General features: G+C 53.0%; 1 protein-coding gene and 2 pseudogenes across 1 annotated transcript in view; 2 read left to right on the forward strand and 1 right to left on the reverse strand.

Annotated features, from left to right (window-relative positions):
- LOC119095256 (2-oxoisovalerate dehydrogenase subunit beta, mitochondrial-like) overlaps positions 1-4,727 on the forward strand; it is a 6,269-nt pseudogene extending 1,542 nt beyond the window's left edge.
- An 805-nt stretch (positions 4,728-5,532) lies between these two features.
- Positions 5,533-10,774, reverse strand: LOC119095257 (guanine nucleotide-binding protein-like 3 homolog; annotated as a pseudogene).
- Positions 10,775-21,970: 11,196 nt separating this feature from the next.
- Positions 21,971-23,611, forward strand: part of LOC119095584 (ecotropic viral integration site 5 ortholog) — a 96,652-nt gene continuing 95,011 nt past the window's right edge. The window contains exon 1 of the mRNA XM_037218441.1: positions 21,971-22,507. Within this exon, the coding sequence (XP_037074336.1) occupies positions 22,437-22,507 (71 nt within the window). The 5' untranslated portion in view covers positions 21,971-22,436. The remainder of the gene's footprint in view (positions 22,508-23,611) is intronic.

Here is a 23,611-nt window from a genome sequence, read left to right on the forward strand (position 1 = left end):
GCTGCCTCCCCCCACCCTTCCACTCCCACCCACCCCTACCCCACACCCCACCCACACTCATATTCACAACCACACTGCACCCACACCCACCCCACACCACACCCACCCCCACCCCACCCACACCCCACCCACACCACACCCACCCACCCCCCACCACCTCCCCACACCCTACCCACCCCCCCATCCCACACCCACACCACCCCACACCCACACCCACCCACACCCACCCACACCCCCCCACCCCACCCCACACCCACACCACCCCACCCCCACCCCCACCCCACCCCACCCCCACCCCACACCCCACACCCTACACCCCACACCCACCCCACACCCCCCCCACACCACACCCACACCCCATCCTCACCTTCCATGCTTTCTTCTTGCACCACCACCCTCCACCTCCACCGCCCCTCTTATACCCGCTGTCTTCCGCGAAAAGGGCAGGAGGTAAAAGACGGCTCAAGCTCAAAACTGAATCGCATTCCAAAGAGGCTGCCTCGATTTACGGCCTTGCCTGTAAGCGTATTACAGACATTGCATCAGCGATACAGTTGCATGGCGTTTCCTGCTGGCGGATATTGAAAAAAATTCGGGGACTGAGATGTTCTGCAAGTCGCCTAAAAGCAGAACGTGGGCCCGACCGCCTGCGTCCTGATATTTCGCAACCGAAGGGCTCGGGAGGTTGATCAATGAGGACAGATTTTCTCCCGTCGTGCTCACAGGCTAATCATGACACCCGTATGTATGCTTATCTCGCGATCAATGCTGCAGAGTTGATGCGGATACGCATTACCGGCCTGTGTCTTTCCGTGGCTGTCCTTTTGTGATGACTGTAGCGTCGTGTAGCGTCTTCAGGAAAACCCAGATGATAACCTCACGACACGTGGATTATTGCCGTGGCGGCGCGCCTGCCAGGGTATGAACTTATTGCGTGTACGACCGCAGATGATGTCATTGAGTGGCTGACCTCGAGAACGCGCCGCGAGCTCCCGGCGCACTAGCAGGCCGCCCTGTGCGAGGCTGTGACGGCCGGCGCCCCCCCCCCCCCCTCTCCAGATCGTGAACGAGGGCTCCAAGTTCCGGTACCGCTCCGGTGGCCAATTCAACTGCGGCAAGCTCACGCTGCGCCGCCCTGCATGGCCGTGGGCCACGGCGCGCTGTACCACTCGCAGTCGCCGGAGGCGTTCTTCGCGCACGTGCCCGGCATCAAGGTGCGATGCGGCGTCACGGGCGGCGCTGAGGGCTGTTGGTATCAGCAGCGGCGGTGGCGAGTGGCCGTCGTCGTCGATGCCGTGTTTTGGGTTGGAAAAAAACTGGAAGTTCAGGGTTTATGCGCGACTTCTGTCGGTCTGGCGGGTAGCAGTGATGATGTGCCAGCCCGGATTTGGGAAGTCGTTGCTTCTTACTCAGATCGTTGGTATGGAGTCGGAAAATAGTTTGAGAACGCCTCAGATGGAACCCATATCAACATGCTCTCTGTACATGAACAGGCGCCATGCACTTTCTTCAAGACATCACCATCATCCTCATCATCGCCATCATCACCATCATCACCACCATCGTAACGGTGCGGTCTCGGCCAGGTGGTGATCCCGCGCGGCCCGATCAAGGCCAAGGGCCTGCTGCTGTCGTGCATCCGCGACCCAAACCCGTGCGTCTTCTTCGAGCCCAAGGTGCTCTACCGCTCCGCCGTGGAGGAGGTGCCCGTCGCCGAGTACACGGAGCCGATCGGCAAGGCCGACGTCCTCGTCGAGGGTGAGCTGGCCGGCAGAGCGCGTGGAGTTCACGCCGGTGTGCTGCCGGAGGGGGGGGGATGCTGGTCTCCATGCGGGGTGTAAGGGAATTTCGGTGTGTTTGGGGATCGTGAGCTTATGTTTTTTTTTCTGCCAGCTGGTTCCGGCAAGCTGTTAAGGATGTATGGGCGTGTTGATGTGGCAGCAAGCCTTTCTTCGTCGGTGGTATAGGCTGTGCTCGATGTCCCGTTGCGATGCGTTGTTTCACCATGCTGCTGGTGGGCAGACGTCATGCCTTGAGTGCTGCAGGACTTCTTTAATGCAATAGCAGGAGCGCATGCATGGTTTTTACTGCTAGTGTTGATAAAATTTTGGTGGAAATGGCAATCGCTTTTCAACAGATGCGTCATTACAACCTATTTTTGTGAAGAGAAATTGATTACTGTAAAATAAAAAATAAAAATTAAAGTTAGCTTTGATTGAGCTTCATTTTGTTACGCGCTACACGTTGTGCTCTACGTCACCAGTTTCTGCTGTAAAACAATCGCACGCGTGCACGACGACACGTTTGCGAAGAGTTAATCGGTGGCATCACTTGCCGCAGGTGATGACGTCACTCTGGTTGGCTGGGGGACCCAGGTGCACGTGCTGCGCGAGGTGGCTGACCTGGCGGCCGAGAGGCTGAGCGTCTCGTGCGAGGTCATCGACCTCGTCTCCATCCTGCCCTGGGACCGGGAGACAGTGATGAAGGTTGGAAGCGTGCGCGGGCCGCCGCTGGGGGCGGTTTATCGAGGCGAAGTAAGAGTTTGCTCGTTTATGTGGATCGTATGGGTGCATAGGCTATTAGAAGTCTTTTGGGGATTACTTGTGAGTCAAATTTGCAAAGATGATGTGCATGCTTCTAGTTCATGGCGTAATCCAGGGTTGTAGTTTCGCAAAATAAGTTTGGATCTAAGCCATGAGAAATGACGAAATCTCCCGCAAAAATGCGCCAGCAATCGGCTTTCTCTGGATTTGGTCCGCTTTCCTCTCAAAGATGGGGCTGCCCCTAAACTGAATTGGAAACTTCACCTCCAGTATTATCCGTTGTGATCTCAGAATTGTGTGAGTCGTAGTTTCACTTGTTAAGCCCGGCCTAGAGTACACAGGGCTTTATTGAAATTTTACGTCGAGGTAAGATCCTTGTTGTCACGTTACCGGCTGTATGGTCGCTGCGGTGTGCGGGTCACGAATGAGCTTGAGCTCTCAAGTCCTGTGATCAAAAACAGCGTGTGGATTCCGAGGACTTAGTTGTGGAGGCCTGCGACAGGTGGCTCGTCGGCGCGGTTCGTATAGGTGGCGCTGGCAGCGCGGGAGTGGGCCTGACCGTCGGATAACCACCGGCTCCCGCTTGGGCCCATCCTGCCGCGTCCGTCGTGTACTGCCTTATTTCTTGGCACTGGCATGTAGAGTCTCAACAAATTTAGACATATATTTTACGAAGAGCCGCACTGGTATCTTTTTTATTCAAGCTTCGAAGAGCACGTGCGTCGCGTCCGCGCCACTTCTGTGTAATGCACCGAGCAGTCAGTGGGGTCTGCAATTAAGTCCGCCGGAACTGGATGGAAGTTCGAAGGCGGAGTAATCGAAGCTCGTAATAGCCGGGCGCGGACCGAGAGCGGGAAGCCCAAGTCGCTTTTGCGACCCTGCTGGTTACGATTGAAGACCTGTGCTGGACCGCGGCATGCCGAAACCGGTGTGACGAGCGCAGATGCCTCATACTACAAACAGAGTGCAGAGATGTGGTCTAATAGATTTCTACGATGACGAGTACTTTGGAGTAAAAAGTGTATGGATCACGGTGCAATTGGCATGTCGCGCTCTACAAACGGTGGGAAATTAGGCGTGCATATGTGTACTACTTAACAATGCAACCGGCATGCAGGCATTCCATCGATCCTATCTGTGAAGTCAAAATGGGAAAAAATCCGAAAATTTGTCAGCGCCAATTTGGGTCCTATGCGTATAAAAAGCCAAGTGTTCAATCAGTTTTACCTGGGGTCCAAAGTTGTCATCATGTACGTGTATTCCACCAGTCACCTGCGAGCATACGCTGAGGCACTCGGCCTTGTTGCCTGCGGCGGCCGCGCGAGCCCGTGCTGACGGCCTGTTGATGTCGCTGTCCGGCAGTCTGTGATGAAGACGGGCCGGTGTCTGGTGTCGCACGAGGCGCCGCTGACGGGCGGCTTCGGAGCCGAGCTGGCTGCCACTATACAGGTGCAATGCCCCCACCCCCCCCCCCCCCCCCCCCCGACTGTCGCGCCGGTCCCTCCCAGCCTGTATGCTGGATGGTCAGACACAGATGATTGTCATGTCCGTAGATGCTCTATTTTGTCGTGCTGTGTTGTGTCAATATGGAGGTCCTGATGCAGTTCGTGTCAAAGGAGAGCTCGCGACTGGCAGCAAACTATGGGCCAGTTGCAGTAACCACATGGTAGTGATGGACGTGCATATTATTTTGGTCGGCGTACTTAGTTTCCGTTTAAGCATCGTAATAGCCTGGTTATCCTGGTACACCCTTATTCTCTCGGTGTTGTTGGTTCTACCCACACATCCAGTCTTTGAACGCCGAGAGAAGATGGCCGTTTGTTTCAATCGTTTGCATCCCGCCCCCCAACACTCCAACCTTAACCACGATCCGGAAGTCTCCCTTTCGGCCCCTGCAACGCCCTCGCGCGGGGCCGTGACCTCGTGTGCCCTCGTGTGACGCCGTCGTGTGCCGGCCGCCGCCAGTCGGAGTGCTTCCCTGAACATGGAGGCGCCCGTGCAGCGGGTCACCGGCCACGACACGCCCTCCCGCTCGCCTACGAGCCGTTCTACATGCCGACCAAGTGGCAGCTGTTTGGAGGCCGTCAAAAGCTGTCAACTACTGACCGCCCGCCCGGCGGCGGCCGACACGGGTGCTGGGAGTGCTGGAGCGGGGGCAGGGCTGCGGCCGCGTGGCGCTACTGAGCGGAAACGGGACGACGTGAAGGCCGGCTTCTTCGAGGTCGTGACAGCGTCGGCGCAGGATGATTGTGGTTCTGTTGTGCAGGTCGTAGAGGGCCGGGATGAAGTGTTTGCGCAGAGGGCCGTTCGCGGGCGGTTCGTAGAGGGCCGCACGTCGGTGCGGGACGGGCGGTCGTATGGGAGTTAGCCGCCGGTTTAGGTGCGGCGCGCAGCGCCCGGTGATTCGGTCCGGTGCGACGGTAGCGTTCCTGTCACTGACCAGCTAGGCGGTTGTCTACCTTCGTGGGTGACCGTCGCAGCCCAAGTCTGTGCGTGGTAGTAATGAGTGACGTGTGGTTTAGATGATTATTATATTTCGCCGAGCTTTATAGCGCGCCGCTTGGTTGCAAACGGGACTTCGCGAGATCTGGTGGAAGGGTACTGTTTTCGGGGCTTAGGGGGCGTCGCCAGCAAACGGTCATTGATGGCTAGCAGCGACAGTGCAATATTAGTGTATGGTAGACATGTTAAAGCGCGCAACAGGTCGTGTTGTGCGCTGCTTGCCAGGGTTTTGTACTGCCTGAGTCGTTATCGCGACTGAACGCCGTGTTGATGGAGGCTGCTGCGAAGCTGCGGTCCGTCGGTGGTTACCGCGGGGTAATGTGCTCTGCATGTCCACGCCGTCAATGACAAACCATCGCGTCGTTCGAAACTCGGAAGTTCGATCCGACCGCAACCAAATGAATCTAAGAATACAAGTGTGCAAGCCAGCGATGTATGTATATCTTCACAAATCCGCCAGAACAGCCGCTGGCGCTTCAGACCGCGCTTAGAGCTGCAGGTCCAGCTCGTCCGCCAGCGAGTCCGTCTTCCGCTCCGTCCTCGCGTTGGTCTTCTTCCGCTTCTTCATCATAGCCTGTAGGCCTCTTGGTCATGACTCGCTGTTCCTCCTGCTGCAACTCACTGACCTTCTCCCCCTTCGTCTTCTTCTTGGCGGTAAACTCGACCGGAGCCGTCCCCCGGCGTCGGCCGGCCGCCGATCTCCGGTCTCCATCTCCTCGGTCTCTTGCGTCTCGGCGGCGGACGCGGCCAGCGGCACCGCCTGCGAGGCGCGCGGCGCCTCCATCGCCTCCATCTCGGCGTCCGCCTCGGCCGCCAGCGTGTCCAGGTCGAACTCGGCCGCCATCTGGGGTCACGATGGTCGCGTCGCCGACCGCCGCCGCCGCCGCCGGCGGGTGCGTGTAGTACTTGATACGACCGGTGTTCCAATCCTGCAGCACGAGGCGCGCGGCGGCGGCGGCGTCCGGCACGCCGCCTCGCTTCAGCCGTCCCTCTGGCGGCCGCGCCAGCAGCAGCAGGAACTCGGCCGTCGTGCTGAACATGGGCAGCCGGTAGGGCAGCATCAGCTGACGCCGGTCGGCGCGCCGCAGAATGGCCTCCACCGGCAGTGCCGGGTCGTCCAGCTGCTCGATCTTGAAGGCGTTGCGCAGCGCCGTGGCCGCGTCGCCCGCGTCACCCGTCTGCAGCACCATGCCCGGAGAGTCCAGCAGCTTGATCTTGGCGTCCAGCTGGATCTCCTGCACGGCGCGCGTCACCCCCGGCGTGGCCGCCGACGCCGCACGCGCGGCTCCTCTTCAGGCTGTTGATGACGCTGCTCTTGCCGACGTTGGGCAGGCCGACCCGCCGACGGCGATGCTGGTGCTGATGCCGCGGTTGCGGCAGTAGTGCCGAGCAGGCTTCATGAGCGTGGCGGCGCCGAGGCAGCGCCTGCGACTGCAGCAGCGGCTCCGGGCAGCTAAGCACGTCCAGGCGCGCTCTGGCCCAGGTTGTGGCTTTGCTGCTGCGTGCTGGCCTTGAACGCCACCGTCGGGAACTCGCCGCGCAGGTACCTGGCGGCGGGGGAGGCTGGGCTGTGACTCTCGACTCTCGGAGGGCGAGCGGCTGCCCAGAACATTGGTCGGGCGGGGGGGGGGGGGGAGGGGGGACGAAGGCCGCGATGCTCAGAGCTACAGTGTATGACGTCTGACACATCGCTGGAAACACATTTTACAGGTGCTAACCAGCGCGCGCTGGAAGCACCTCGCTGGAAAGGCCGCTGAATGTCATTTGAAGCCCCTGATCCAAAGCCGCATGTGTCGTATGGTAATTATGTGGAGATCTGATCCTAAAATCCAGAATTATAACTATAGTGTACGACGCATACCACATAATCAAACTTCGGGCCCATGTCAGTACAGCTAGAATGTTGACTGTCATGATCACCCAGCAGCAATCCATCTCCCATGGCGATGTCATGCACTTCTGCGTTGTTGCAAATAGTACCTGTTTAGAACCAGCTACGCAGCATGACCAGCCACCCGGCGACTACGAAGCTCAACAGCACTTCCTGTTCGGCTACGAGCTGTGCCCAACGGATGATTTTTGGTTGGCAATGTCACCCGTTTTCACAATACGCTTCCGCTGTTCTGAAATTAGCCCGCTCTTTTCCGTGTGCTTTCATGTACAGGTCTTCCGCTTGACATTGGATGCTCGTCTCATGTACGCCCAGCACAGTCACTCCGCCCGACCGATGCGTGGCGTTAGCACTGTTGCTGCTACTGTCGCGAGCTAGCCTGTCGTCCACGCCAGGGTTAAGACGCCACGGATGCTCAGGCCAGCACTGTCTGGCAAACACAACATATTGGGGATGCGTGTGCGAGTGGGCGAGGGAGCCCGCATTCACGTTCTGTCAGGCGAGGTGCCTGACAGAACGTCTGTCCTCTGCTGAAATATCTTTAAAATCACCATAAAACGCGGATGAGATCACTATGCTGCTTTTCCAACCATCTTTGTGTTGGTGATGGTGCCAACCACAGCATCCACTAGGCAGCATATACCGCACCCACTCCACCCAGACAGCCACCACCCCTCCCTGCCACGCTCCGGCGGCGACGCCGAGCGCGCGCCCTGCCCCACTCACTTGACCCAGGCGGCCAGGTTCTCGCGGGGCACCAGGTCCGCCTTGTTGAGCAGCAGCACCAGCCGCTTGGAGCTGCCAGCTGCCAGCACCGTCTGCTCCACCTCCTTGCTTGCGCGTGCCAAGCGGGTCACGCGCGTCCAGCACCTCGATCACCACGTCCGCGGATTCCCACCACCTGTGGGGGGCGGCAGGTGAGGTGACAGGTGACAGACAGGTGATAGGGGCAGGTGACAATTAAACAATTCCAGCAATGTTGGCCTAGCAGGATGAAGAGGGCTGATTGCCTAAAGGTTGGGAACTAACAACCTACAGGCAAATGTTTCTGCTGTGTCTACCTTCATGTGCTTCTTCTCATAACAGTTCCTCATGATTAAGTGGCGATACATAGAAAATAAAGGTTCAATCATCTGCAAGGACTTGAGTAGAGCATAAAAGAACAGACAGGTAAACAAGATTCATCTTGGAAAACTACTTCAGCATTAATATTGATAATGCACCTAATTAGAGGGAGTGTCCCAGGATTCAGTTAAAAGTTTTTAAAGTAGCATTTTACACTCATGAAACAACATGTGGCAAAACAGCTGCTGCTGCCAAATAGCTAAATTGGCACCTATGACAAAAATACAGCTATAGTGACGGAGTCAAAACATACTTGCTGCAAGCCATCTATAAACAACTTGAGCACAGTAGTCTATATCCATGCAGTTCTGCTGCAGGTAAATGCAGCTATCCATGACATTTCAGAAATACACTGCACTTCAGATGTATATGCACATTTCAAGCAGACTTCACAAATTATGACCTTAGATGCAAATGCCAAAGGCACAAGGAAGGCAGTTTAACAGGGGATGGGGAGGTAGGTTAACTAGGTAGATACATTATTGTTTTCTAACATTCAATTAATGGTTAGATTGTATCTCTATATGTGTTTTTGGAAGAGACACCAGGTAATGCATTGTTTGATTTCAGTAAAAAATATTATCAATGGATGATGGCGAATGCCTTTGCACAATACATTTCAGCCTCAGACCCACAGCAGATGATAAAGATGCATGATTTTATCACCTGGTATAACTGATTAACTTGTTTTCCCATGTCTCTGTGTAGCCCTGTGCAGCTGTCAGCCATACTAAGCAAATAGATTTAACCCAGTACTTAATGCAGCTTACAAACATGGAGAAACCCCACAGCAGAAACCGATGAGAAGACAGGTATAAAACAAGCCATATTGAGGGTTTATACAGTGCACTTTCAACACAATGTACTACAAGGTTATCAAGCCATCAACTTTGAAACCATGCCATAATCACACGCACCCAAAGTACAACTGCAAGTGTAGGTGTACTTTCCTACCTCACATTAGAAAAAAAAATTATTGTACACCATTTGTCATGTTTAAGGCGGAACATATAGTAAATAATCTCAAAACAGGTAGAATCATGCTCCTACCTTCAAATTTTCATAACTTCGATGGCAAGCTCCTGAGCGCCGCACACACCGCACCGCCTGTACTCCCCAGCGCCATTTCTGCATTGCCGTTGTGTAATTACAATATTTCTGCTTACCAAGAACTTTAAAAGTGTATGGGACCAAGGTAACAATAATAATGCAATGAAAATTGTTTCTTATCGCGTCAAGGTACGTTTATGAAACACATAGGCTAGAATAGTCCAGAACATAGCCTAAACTAGCCTAGCCTAGCCTAGCCTAGCCTAGCCTAGCCTAGCCTAGCCTAGCCTAGCCTAGCCTAGCCTAGCCTAGCCTAGCCTAGCCTAGCCTAACCTAACCTAACCTAACTCACCTTACCTTACCTATAACCTAACCTAACCTAACTGAGAATAGACCAGAACCTAAGCTAAGCTAAGCCAACCTAACTGAGAATAGACCAGAACCTAACCTAACCTAACCTACCCTAACCAAGAATAGACCAGAACCTAAGCTAAGCTAAGCTAGGCTAAGCTAAGCTAAGCTAACCTACCTAACCTAACCTAACCTAACCTAACCTAACCTAACCTAACCTAACCTAACCTAACCTAACCTCTAACCTAACCTAACCTAACCTAACCTAACTCAACCTAACCTAACCTAACCTAACCTAACCTAACCTAACCTAACCTAACCTACCCTAACCTAACCTAACCTCCCCACCCTATGTCTCCTTCAACCCAGCATCCCATTGGCATTCATGTTTCATGCCATATATAGGTACCATATAGTGAGCTTTTACTTAGCTGCCATGTTCTCATTTTGCTTTACATTCCCCACCCAATCCCCCTGCAGACCATCCTCCCCTTGGCATCAAAGATCAAATTTCATGGAATCTTGTTGCCTTGGCGCCCTACATTTTTATGGTTCTTCATGCTACTTGATGCACAGTTATGTTGTGACCACGCACAGTAATGGCGCCGGTGTCATGGCTGCTGTGTGTGTGTGCAACGCTCGGGAGCTCGCCATCATAATTATAAAAAATTTGAAGGTAAGAGCATGAACCTACCTGTTTTGTGATTATTTAATATATGTCCTGCCTTAAACATGACAAATGGTGTGCAATAATTTTTTCTCACGTTAGGTAGGAAAGTACACCCTGACCCAATTGCAACACTCACCTTTCTGAATTCCTTGTAAAATGCCTTTGCAGATGGATCAGTCGAACTGTTAGCTTGAGCCATACTTTCATATTCCTCATTTTTTGTTTGCACTGCTGAAACCAGGTCATTAGGGAATTTGAGGTGGATGACCCATCCTTGGCCCTTCTTTGGGCTTTGAACTCCTCTCGCTTTTTCTCACGCAGTTGCTGGATGCGTTGCTTTTCAGCTTGTGCTTCCTCAATTACCTTCTCCTTAAATGGTGCTAAATTGGGCACTCCTGGATCCTTCTTTTTCTTTCCCTTCTTGGGATTCTTTTTGGCCTCTTTTTTCAACTTTCTTGCATGCTCTTTAACTTTTTTTGCTATCTTGTACTTCATATTGCATGAAAGTCGTTTACTCTTCTTTTTTGAAAACTTGTTGGTCACCATCTTGGCAAATAGATGCGATAAAAGTCGTTTTAAGGAGACGCCGTAAGCCTACTCGAACTCACACCCTCACCAGACCGCACACGCCATCAAAGGACGGATTCAACGTATCACGCGAATAGCATCATTACCGACACGTTTATTTGTCACAGCAGCGTCAAGATGCACGCCAAATACAGCATGCTGGTCGTGGAAGAATCTCGCACTAAATTCCAAATGCGTTACAAATTCGTTATACAGTATGCCCTCTGACAACATAAAAACACATAATGAAAATGGGAGAGTATAGGTCAAAAATCCTGAAGAAAACTGGCTTTTGCAGCTGCGGATCCGTGAATTCTCAAGAGGAAAAATGATGCGACCACGTAATTGCTGATGAAAATCAGCGTGACATGTTTCACATCTACCAGACCGCCACATCGGTTTTGCTGGCGTCAAATACATACAAGTCTGATGGCGAGCCACAAAATTACAGAAGTGATGTCGCATAACCAGGTTTTTTGACTGAGCCAAGATTGTGAGTAGGGTGGAGGGGACGCAAAAAGCATGCGGGATAAAGAAACTCTAGTTTATCCGTAATTTTGTCTGTCAATGAGCAGTACAAAATATGTCGAACAAGTCCTCAGATTCGGTGGGCTTCGTTATTTTAGGTGCAGGCAAGTTGTTACGCTCATCTCCCTCCCCCCCCCCCCCGCTTCTTCCTCATACCCTTTGACAACGTTTGCGACTTCAGGTAAAGTTTTGCAAATATTCCAATCAAAACCCAGCAAGATATGTTTGGCTGCCGCTCGCATGTGTGTTCTATTTGCAACGCCAAAACGGTGTTTGTACTTCCAAACGCGACTCAATATGTTAGATACCTTGCCACCTTCCCGTTTGCATAATTTTGTAAGTGTAGGAAGCGCAGACTGGGGAACAATGACCTATGGCATTTTGTCTTTATGACATTTTGTCAATGGCATTCACCCTATGGATCACCTTTATCCATCTCGATAGCTCAGTTGGGTAGAGCGCCTGGCTTCCGGTCCACCCACCCGGGGTGCGATTGGTTGGAGGCGCTTTGGGCGCTCATTATTTGCACTTGACATGAATACCCTGCAGCCGGTGCCAGTAGGCTACGACCTCAAAACGGTTTTCGTCCTTCACTTCCTGGGACGTTCCGACAGTGGAGACGTCGACAAAGTCCAATCCATGTAGGGCGTACGAATACTCGTGACGAAGACACATTCATGGTCGGTCAACCAGGATGCAAGCCCGTTGTTTTGGCAGTCAAAATAATGAAACCAGGGGCTCCTTCATGCCATCAAGGGTATCGCAAGGTTCCATAGGGGTGTGAGGAAGACGGCCTTGTAATCCCCATCGGCAACGATGACCTGCCTGTGCGGTGTAAGCAGGTCACCCTAGCAGAGTCCGGGACAGCCTCCCTCTCGGCTCTCCCCTTCCTTTTATTGTCTGGTATGCATCTTTCTGGACGAAATTGACGAATTCCCCGTTGTCTCCGACCTCTCTAATTTTGTATTGCGTGATAGCCTGGTCGAAATCTGATCTCGTCTCTTTTGCGAACGAAAACTGCGAAAAGCCAATCCACGCTTTCGTCCAAACTCTTACCGTGACGCTGCAAGTGATGCCTTCGGGGAATTTCACTTGCAGTCGCTGGCCAGCATGGTACGCAAGAACCCCGCGGACCCAAAAGATACTCAAGTACGACAAAAAGGCACTGATCCTGCACGAAAATTGGTCTAGCGCTTCCATACGTCACAAGCTGGTGCTGAGGGCCTACGTTTAATCTCATCTCATTACTTTATTTTTATTAGTTGCATGTGACGGGACCACAGGGGCTTGTATGGACAACTGGCTGTGCTTTTACCGTTGTAATACATTCCAGAACCCACCTCATGTTAATGTGCTCAAGTGACTAAAGAGTTAAAAGTCAAACCTGTAATGCAACGTGCTCCTTAAGGAAGTTATGACTCACGTTCTGTGCGTGTCCTGTGCGAAGACTGGGCAGGGAGTTAAAAGCCATATCCGTCCTGACACCTGTTCCCTTAAAAATTTAGTCCACGCGTACGTCGTTTCCATGGCTGGCAAACACTAGGCATCACATTGAAAGTGATGTTCGTCCTGACACATGTTCCATTAAAGATGTAGTCCTCGCGTACTGTGCGTACCCTAAGCAAACACTTCGTGCTGAAAGGCGGTTGACTGTGCACCTCCTCCGCGGTCCACGCCGGCAGCGGCATTTTCGGCGCTTCTGGACGGCTGTTTGGCTCACGCTGCGGCCGTCCCAGCCAGGCCGGCCGGTCGTTTCCATGGCTGCCGATCAACAGAGCCCTATTATGTCGATTCGTCGTAACGCGGCGCACCTCTGGCGCCCCGGTCAACGGGCAGTGTGTGACCCGACCTGAGACTGACCTGTCGCGCCCGGGCCTGTGGTGACCCCACGTGCCGGTATCGATGTGAGCTGCTCCCACGTCAAGGTCACTAGCTACCCGCTGTGACCTTGGCAAGGTCGGTGGTAACAAGTTCGTTGGGCAGGTGAGATGACCTTGGGGACGCTTGTGGAAGAGGTCGAAATGCTTGGTTGGAATACAATCGTTGTAGACATTATGTTCAGCATCAATAAGCGTTTGGTAGTTCGAAGAACGTCAATCATTTAGCAAGTTCGGCAAAACTCAACATTGTTGCTAACAAAAAGAAGAAAAGTAACTCCGCATTTCAAAGGGAATTATTTTATGATAACAGAAGCCTTCGCTGATTTTATCGTTTTTAGAAGGCGATTATTGCGATTTCAGAACATAGCCTACCAACTACTTGAACCGTAAAAGACGATTTTTTACTGAAAAGTGTGATTTTAAAACTTTGCTCCGCCGCCCGGCGCCGTAATGTCACGTTCAAGCGAAGAGCTGCCGTCATGTTGGTATCAATGCAGTGGGCCATGCCGACCTCCATCCGGCCCCACGTTAAACCTTCACAGTTTTGAAGAAATATTGCAGCGAAAGGCTGTCGAGTTGAAAGAAACTGCGTGGAGAAGACAAGATACGGGGTGTCGAGGCGAGATGTCTTCCATGTTTATTGCTTCAAAACATGTTTTTAACAAGCCGAGGTCTTCTTGTACCGCATGACTTTTTGCTGTATTACGCAATGTCGATGGGACAGAGCTCGACTCATATGGTTCTACGTGTCGGACGCAGCGATCGGCAGATTGCCGTGCAATGTGTTCCTGGTCATCGCTACCGCTATTGTCCCCGGTTATAGTTCTCGCAACTTTCGCCGCATGGATACATGCAATACTGCGCACAGTGACTCATTGTGGCGATGTATGTGGTCCATTTGGAAAACCCTGTGTGATTTCGCGACCCTGGCTGAGCCAGCGGGGGCTGAGTCTCTACACTTATGTCCGGGTGAATCGTAATCGATGCCTTTTTGCACTTCACTGCGGCTCGCACGTCGCCACCGTAACATCGCACATTTGCAGATGTGTTGTGCCTTGATATAGGTATTGGAAAAGGTACAACTACTTCAATTCGACGATCAATCGTATTAATGCTTTAAATTAACTGCGTCGGTGTGGTCTTCTACCCCTGAGGTGGGTTCAAGGAGAAGAGATGAAAACTTCTTTTTTTAGTTTCGAAATAACTGGACAAACACGCGGCCGTACCAACCGCCAGCTCACCAGCACTTAATTGCGTACTTGACGCATCTTCCTTGCGACATCGCGATAAGACATCTAGGTCAGGTATTTATTCCAGCCTTGTTAAACTCTGGCATGCTATCTGCGATCCGTCCGATGGCATCGTTTAGCGATTATAATCGGTTCGTCGACAAAGAACTATGAGTCTCTGTATCACTTTTGAGGACCAACAGAAGATCTCAGAGCCAGGAACAAGCACTGTAAGAAGATTCGGAAATGGGGCGACTATACTGAAGGCATTGCGTGCCAACGGTGGCAGCGCACGGCGCTCGCCTCGATAACCAAGTATAGCATCGATGACGTCAGATATTTCACTGACAATTTCGTCCACCACCGAACAGCACGACACGACCGGCTGACGACAGGCCCGACCAATCAACGGGGATTTATTTATTCGCTTATATTTCATAAACGCCATATCCCTCCGGGACTAATAAGTATTGATGTTCATCCATACTGCTGGGCAAGGGGCGGTCTGGACCCGAGCAGCTTCTGAGAATATTTTGTTTCCATTTTGGCTTCACCATATGCGGCAACATGGAGGCCAATGGAACCCAGACCCCGTGGTGAGTTATTACAACCCTACTGGCCAGACCGCCGCGATGGGGCGAAACCGCCGTGATGGGGTCAGACCGCCGCGATGGGGCCAGACCGCCGCGACGGGGCCGGACCGCCGCGATGGGGTCAGAACTCCGCGATGGGGCCAGACCGCCGCGATGGGGTCAGATCGCCGCGACGGGGCCGGACCGCCGCGATGGGGCCAGATCGCCGCGACGGGGCAGGACCGCCGCGATGGGGCCAGATCGCCGCGACGGGGCCGGACCGCCGCGATGGGGCCTGGCCGCCGCGATGGGGCCAGAACGCCGCGGCGGGACCGCCGCGTACGACATAGGAGGCATTCAGGTGACAGTGACAGTGACGAAGCTGTGATCGGGACGGACGGAGGCCGTCGGGGGTTAACAAGTCGAGGTCAGTAGTCGCCTCATCGGGGATGTATGTACACGTGCTGTATGTGTCTCGGTTGTATGGCACAGAGACAGCCACGCTCCGTGACAGAGAAACAGCGGGCATCGTCACCAGCCGTGACGTTGGGATGCACCAGGCGCTGCTGTCCGTTTTCAACTCAATGGAGGTGGGAGATCACAACCTATATTATATTCTAAGGTTACGACCATCATCATCACGACAATCACCATCACCGTTGCTAGGCACGGGCGTGTCGTGAAATGATGAAGCATGTGCTTCTAAAGACAAAGGAGCACACTCAGGTACACGGCGCTCGCGCTTAAGCGGAACAAACCAGCTGAGGCGGGGGGGGGGGGGAGGGGGGAGGGGAGCATGGATCAGCCGCTGAAGCTCATTTTCATACCAGTACAATGGATTGATGAATATGATTAGCCAATGACGCGGGTGGACGTCTAATTATAAACGATGCAAGTGTCATGCAAGTTTTTAGTAGTGTGAGCTCTTCAGTCGGCTCACATTGACTGAATGGTCAGCTCGAGCGGTAGCGTTCTAAACTGACTAAGGTTAGCTTTTGCGGGTGGTCGATGAAGCTGGCGTGGATCGAGTACACATAAACTAGATCTGGAAACCTAGTTTTACGCCAGACCAAACCCCCAAACTCCGAGAAATCCGGCGATAAATCGACATGAAATCGGCATGTGAGACTATCGCTCAAGAGTGTCCGCAGCCACTGTGACCCTGTTGACAACGTCAACGTGTCATGTTGATGCCGTCACTTCACAAACTGTCATTGCATTAACGCCTTCGTCTCGACGCCTGGCTGCATTATAATCAAGAGCAGAATGATTACCCGGCTGGGGGTCATAAATCAGACCGAAGGTCGTGAGAACGGGGGATTCCAGGCCCCTGCTGGCGACCGGTGGCAGGCTGACCCAATTGGATCCATTTCTCTAGCCTCAGCGGTAAACAGCTGCCGTAACGCCGGTGCAGCGTTGGCTGGTGGCAGCAGCTCTCGGGGAAGTTCAATGTCACCCCCTCCGCATTCGCTCCGAACGAGCCCACAGACGGGCCTGACTGAGCGTTCATTCTCATCAAGCATAGGCGCACGGTTGATGTGCTTTTAGACATTTCACATGGCGGTGAATCAGGCAAGCTTTAAATCATGTTACAGTAACGAATGACGCAACTACGGCCGCCCATCGGCAAACTCGTTTTGTCTCTCATTCGCCGTAATTGCATTATCCAAGCAGAAACGCACCAGCGACAGTCGCCACCCGGCTCTGGCGGCCGGGTTTAGTCTCGGCGCGCCTTTCTCCGGGTGCGTGGAACCCAAGGCCGTCGGTCGTCGTTTCCCCACCCTGTGTCCAAACGCCCCCACGCCGCCAGGCCGTAATGACCCCAGTCTTGACCTCGCCCCCAAGTGGCCACACCACTCTCCAAACGGTCGGCGCGTGCTGCGAACGATACCGTACCTGCGCCCTCGTATTCGCGCGCCTCGTTTCAGCGGCCACGCTCGCTCGCATGGTGTGAACGGGGCAATCGAGCCCGGATTGAATGGACACATGCGGGTTTTTCCGCGGCGTTTGTATGGGCTGCAGGTGGAAACGAAGCCCGCGAGCCGTGTGATGCGTGCAAAGCGCAGGTGACCTGTGTGTAGGTGTCAACTGGGTCAGCCAACCAGGAGGGGATGGTGTTTTCGACGCCAGTGGCAGCTCGTTGAACGTCGACCGTCGAGGCTGCGTATTAATCGTAATAATCTATGCGTAATGGGAGTGTTGACCTGAACTCTGGCTTCCAGTGTGGCAGGGTGCGTAGACGCGTTCGCCCCATTTTCTTGTGGTCAACACCCCTATTACGCATCGATTATTCAAAATCTATTTCCGTTTTCGATGGTAGGGTTCGCGCTCGCCCCATTTTCCTCCGAGTGCGTTTTAACTGCATGCTGACCCGATCACCAGTGTCGTGAACGCAGTGCAATCGACACGATCACCAGTGTGGCGAATGCTGTGCGGTCGACACGATCACCAGTGTGGCGAATGCGGTGCGATCAACACGATCACCAGTGTGGCGAATTCAGTGCGATCGACGCGATCACTAGTGTAGCAAATGCAGTACGATCGACACGATCACCAGTGCGGCAAATGCTGTGCGATCGACACGATCACCAATGTGGTGAATGCTGTGCGATCGACACGATAACCAATGTAGTGAATGCAGTGCGATCGACACGATCACCAGTGTGGCAAATGCAGTGCGAACGATACGATCACCAATGTGGCGAATGCAGTGCGATCGACACGATCACCAATGTGGTGAATGCAGTGCGATCGACACGATCACCAGTGTGGCAAATGCAGTGCGAACGATACGATCACCAATGTGGCGAATGCAGTGCGATCGACACGATCACCAATGTGGCGAATGCAGTGCGATCGACACGATCACCAATGTGGTGAATGCAGTGCGATCGACACGATCACCAGTGTGGCAAATGCAGTGCGAACGATACGATCACCAATGTGGCGAATGCAGTGCGATCGACACGATCACCAATGTGGCGAATGCAGTGCGATCGACACGATCACCAATGTGGTGAATGCAGTGCGATCGACACGATCACCAGTGTGAGGGCCTTGAAATAGAGCCGACGTCTAAATCAGTCGAACAGGCTGAAGAAGACGCAGCTAAGCATTTCAGCTTCCGTGTCGTTTTTGCTGGCCTGGCAGCAAAACAGAAAAGGCTGGCCAAATATTTTCACAAAAAGGTTGGCAAAAGGCTTCCTTTACACCACAAACGTGACAGGTCTTGGGCGTGAACCCCCGGAGTCGAACACTAAGAGCTCCTGGATAGGGACGGATAAATCCTCAATGCCCGGTGGGCCTCGTCAAATGTATAAGAAACGGAAGCTGAAGCCACTTATATGCCTGTTGTGGGGTAAGACGAACGAGCAGATGATAGACGTAAGAGTTAAAGATAGTCACCGTGTGGATGATGTTAGATTTCGCGGAGCTGAGCACCTTCGGCAATGGGCTTCATCGATGCATTGGCAATTTCACCTTTCATGACAGCTTAACGCGCGGACGGGCAACCGGTTGAATGTGACGCCGCTCGAGCGGAGGTCAATTCGACGCCCTGAGATCTTATAAATTAAGAGAGCTAGAGACAACAAATTTGCAGGATAGAAATGCCCGTATATGAGTTTGCTTTCGTCAAGTTTTAGATCCCTAGTTTGTGACCTTCGCATCAAATAAGGTCCAATTCCAGGTTCGTGTCCGAATTTTCCTGAGAACTGCTTATGCAACCATATTTTACCTGGTCTCAACTGTTCAAAGGAAAAGGTTCAGGGCGTTCACTTAAGCTAAGCGACCTTAGATGACATTCAGAAGGTCACGGTGACCAAAAACACACAAGATTGTTTTGATTTCTGAATTTCAATAAATGACAAGGCCTACGCTAGGCGGCATACCGCTAAAACACCAATCTGAGGCTTAAATGACACATTTTTTTACCTCGCTTTGTTCAAGAAATTAGAAATGAGCGTCAAAAACTACTTCTCAAACCAAGCTCTTAAGTAAAAAAAAGTTTCACCTCGACCTGACATTCGTACCCGACTTAAGATCAATGGACTTAGTCGCAATTCTAAATTTAATCCTCCCGCTGTAAAACAAGTCTTCTAAAAAGTGTACGGCCTCGTCCAATACACCGTTGTCGCATCAGATTGAACGATTTTATAGGAATTGCCTTTGCCGACAGCCATGGCCTGACTGTGACCTACCATACGTCGGCGATCTTACGGGGTACCCCTAACTTTTAATACCAAAAGACTGGTTATTTAATTGTGTACAGCTGTGCTAAGTTTGCGACTACACTAGTCCAGGGAGGGAGTAGTGTACAGGGAGGGGAGGGGGGGGGGGGGCAAATTGACTCCCACCCCTACGCGTAACAAACAGACGCTCACTGTGCAGCCTTCCTTGCTAAATTTCAGCAAAAGTCGTTCGGAGTTGGTAACTTTTACTCAGCTCACGAAGGTGCTTAATTTGTTGTGATTTACGGCTGTGGCATGGTGGTCAGGGTATCACAAAAAGAAGCCCAACTTTTTGCGTGGATATTTTTCGCCATTAGCAGGACTTCACTCCCGTATACATTGCTTAGCCCAATTTCCCTCACCTTAGGTCAAAGCGGCTTCTATAAGAGAATGATGTCCGAAGAGGTGGCATCGGAGCTTTCCGCTGGAATACTGACGAACGCATGGGATGGAGAGTGTTCCTATTTGCCAGCGAATTATAGCCAACATTAAACCGTGCAGCTAGTGCAGCATCCTCATCTCCGAAGGAAACAAAACCCCCAAAAACACGAAATGGGCATATTTCTCGTTTGCACGCAAGAGCGTGTGACCGTCTGCTCGCACCGCGTCCCACTTCGCCGGTACGACTGCCCGGTTTTTCATCGGTCAAACTACGTTAGTCGTTTGCCGCTGCAACGCCGGCTCATCAAGATTCGCTGATTGTGACTCTGATTACTGATTGCCCTGATTTCGACTTGTGTTCTTCAGCTCGTCCCAAATTAACTATTCCACTTCTTGCGTGCTAATCGGGTGGGGGAAGTGAAATTGTGGCGTGTGGGCTCATCGTCAACGCCTGCGCCGAGTCGAGCCGCTCCAGTCAAGATGAAAATCTGCTCGCAGTTCGGGCAGCGCCTCGCCTGGCCTGCAGCCTCGCTCGTAACAACCCTCGGGCGTTTTGCATATCTGACGTATGCCACAACTCGCAGCGTTAGTTACGGTGCTAATGCTAACAATTGTAGTCCTAACTTACCACATTTGGGGAGGCGTGGCTAGTTTGTTCGCGAGTTTCAATCAGCAGTGGGGTAAACTTGGGGGGATGCTGAAGGTGGAAGGTGCTGACTGAGCGTGTGTGCGGAGATTGGGTTACAAATGTGCATGGTTCCTAGAGCTGAATTATGTGATAAATCATTGGTATGGTATTCCTCCAGCTACAAGCACTTATACATGTACAGCAAACACTGCTGCTACGGGGCATATGAACCTGCAGAAACTAGGGAGCATAGTATCAGCAAATCCATCAAGCATGTCCTCGTCCTTTGCAATCAGGGTACCATTTCATTACCAATATCCTACAAAACAGCAGCGTTCTAACGTTATGAATTCAGGCGGCGCGGTTATGAGTGTGCCACTACTGACGAGGGCGTCGAGGGTAATCAGACCTCCACGCGCTGGGCCGCTTCGAGGAACAACAAGTGTGACCGCCTCCAAAAGGTCGTTGCATTGATTGACCTGGATCGCGACAATCCTATCAAATACACCCCTGGCCCGGGCACTGAATAGGGAATACTGCGCGCACGCTAAGCGTGCACATGTGGGTCATCGACAGGCCTGGTTCGGCCGTTCGTGGGATGGCCGTGCGTCTGTCGGTCGGTCCAGTCGACCGCAACGTCTGCCGGCGGCCAGTTGTCTTCGTCCGACCGGCACTGGTAGGCTGACGGCGTCTGTCAGGATCGGACTAACGGCTGTGACGTTGTCCGCAGGCGCCCACGTCCGCCGATCTGCTGGCGCCGCGCGTGCAGCGCGTCTTCTGCTGACTTCTGCTGCCACCGCGCCGAGCGCGTCTTCTGCTGCGTTAGCGGCGACTCCGCGCCCTGCCGCGACCAGCGGTGTTGGAGTCGCACGAGCGAGTCTGTGCGCGTGCGCGGCCGCCCCGCCGTGACTGCGGCGTCGCCAACCAGGTCCCGTCGTCGTCTCCGACCGCCCCGCGGTCTGTCTGGACCGTCCTCCGGCCGGTGAAAGGAAAGCGACGGGGTGACCTCGCACGTGCCCGCGGGGCAGGCGGGCCGACTGACCCCGGCGGCACGCCCCCCCCCCCCCCCCCCACGAGCGGTGGCCGCCACGCGGCCGGCCGGCAGACGGGCGAGTGACGCGGCCCGGCACACATCACCCGTCCTGCAGCCGCGCGACGACAGTCCTCCACAGCCGCGCGAGGAGTGACGAGCGGCGTCACGCCAGGCCCCAGTGGTTAGCGGTCAGCTGTCTGCAGTGGAGCGAACTGGGCTGTGCGTTACGGTCCAGGAACCGCTTGTGAACTGTGGTGATTGGATTCGGCGTAGCGCGGTGGAAGTGGAGCTGAACAAGCGTTAAGGATCACAATTGGACGTTTGTCTTTCTTTGCCTGTGGTGAAAGTGAACAATCGCCTATACGAAAAAGGCAACTTAAGTGAACGTCTTTTTTCTGCAGCTGAAGTTGGACTCGGCCGTGAGGGAACAAGCGTTGGCTCCGGTGACCATCAAGCTTCTGCTGAACATTTTCAGGGCTAGCGGACGTAGTGAAGCGGTTCCATAGCACCACGCCCAGACCGACTTCTGGCTGCTGTTGCCTCCGTTGTGTAAGCGGTTCTGTTGCGAACGTGAGAGACTTCTGCTTGCAAAAATCGTCGTCGTGTTGCCTGTGGGACCGTCTACGGGTGATGAAGCTCTTCACACGATGGCGGTGATTGCGTTAAACTAGAGGTGACGTGAATGAGGCCGAAAACTTGACTGTCACCAAAGACACAAGCCCCCGTCGAGTTGCTGGATCAGCGCCGCACTCCACTGGGACGCAGCGCACTGAAGACCTGTTTTATCCGTTGCGCGTCTGGTGTGGAAGTCCAACACCTCTTCTTACTGCTCACACACCCACGTTTTGCTTGACGAGAAGTCCACATCTGCGCCAGAAGCGGCCAGTGGCGTCCAGCCTCCGCCTCATCGCCGGAGTCGGCCCCAAAACCTGCACTGTCGCACCGCCCTCGACTTCACACGGCGGCGTCCGGTGCGGCAGAGTCGACCCAGGCGGCACGAGGTCGAGCCAGCTCACCCTCCCCGCCGGGACGGCCGTGTTCGCTGTTCCCTCCTGAGCCTCCGCAGCGTGACGCCAGGCTGAGGTCAAGAACTCGTGACCCAGCTCCAGCCGGGGAAGTGTGACCCAACTAAGGCCAAGGACGTGTGTGCGACCCAGCTTACGTCCAGGAACGTGGCGCCGACATGCTCCGCTGAACCGTCGGCCGAGTAAGCGTGTCGGTTCATCCCTGACCCCAGGTCACGTGACTCTTTTCACAATGGTGCTGCAGACCATGCTCTACGGTGGCTCGCAGCAGCGCAGAGGAAGCCTGATCCAGACGCTTCAAAGGTAGGTGGCGCGCTCAGGCGCGACGACTTTCTCTGAGCTCATGACAGGTGGGAGCTCATGACAGGTGGGAGCTCATGACAGGTGGGAGCTCATGACAGGTGGGAGACGGCGGAGACAACACGCGCGCGGATAAACGACTCTTGCGCAGAAGGCGATGCTCGGGTACCTGCCGTCGTTGGTTTCTGCAAGCCCTTGGGAAGGGATCTAACCTGATTGATCAGCCTAGAAAGTGCTGATACCGAGAGATGCCTGCGCGTCCAGAGGAGGTCGGGCGATGCAGTAAAATGCATCTCTGACGCCACTCCCCTCTTCATATTTGTTTTGGATGTGGGTGCAAACTGGACTTTGTATACATTTTGGTCCCTGTTTCCGGCATTGTTGCTTCATAACTCGCTCACACTTAGTCAACATTCTTTTCTACTTAGATCAGCTAGCATCGCTGATGCCAAAGCTGTGATGTTTATGCTTCATCGTTCTTTACACAAATTAATCAGACGAAGAATGTGCCATTACTCTGAGCGATGATCATTCTTTTGGCTCTTGGCACGACATGATCTGAATCAGGCCTCCCAAACCAGTGGCCAAGCGTCAGGCCAAAAGTGTTTTGGTCTGGCATGAAAGCTGTCTGCAAGTACGTCTGACATGGTCATGAGCAACAGTGATATATTTATATATATATATATATATATATATATATATATATATATATATATATATATATATATATATATATATACATATTATGGATGCCCATGTAAATATTTACAAACGCGGCTTGCGGCCTTCTATTAAACTTTTCTCAACACGACAGCGCAATATTCGCTCGTTATCTTCTTCCTTACTCGACAGCTCACTCTAAGCCTTTCGTATCACGATCAAGCTCAATAGAACTTTTCGTGTTCACTTTATTCCGACGATACCGAATACAGTGGCCAATTTTGGATAGCTTTGTTTCAGCCTGACTGTAACACGAGAGGTTTGGCGCAGATATTGCACAAAGCCATACAAGATAACAAGCACATGTTACGCAGTCAATATATATATATATATATATATATATATATATTCCCTCCGACATTTATTAAAGTGCTGCCGTCGAACCAT

This window comes from Pollicipes pollicipes, unplaced genomic scaffold, assembly GCF_011947565.3.
Source record: "Pollicipes pollicipes isolate AB1234 unplaced genomic scaffold, Ppol_2.1 Scaffold_4219;HRSCAF=4965_pilon_pilon_pilon, whole genome shotgun sequence".
Classification (NCBI taxonomy): Eukaryota; Metazoa; Arthropoda; class Thecostraca; order Pollicipedomorpha; family Pollicipedidae; genus Pollicipes; species Pollicipes pollicipes.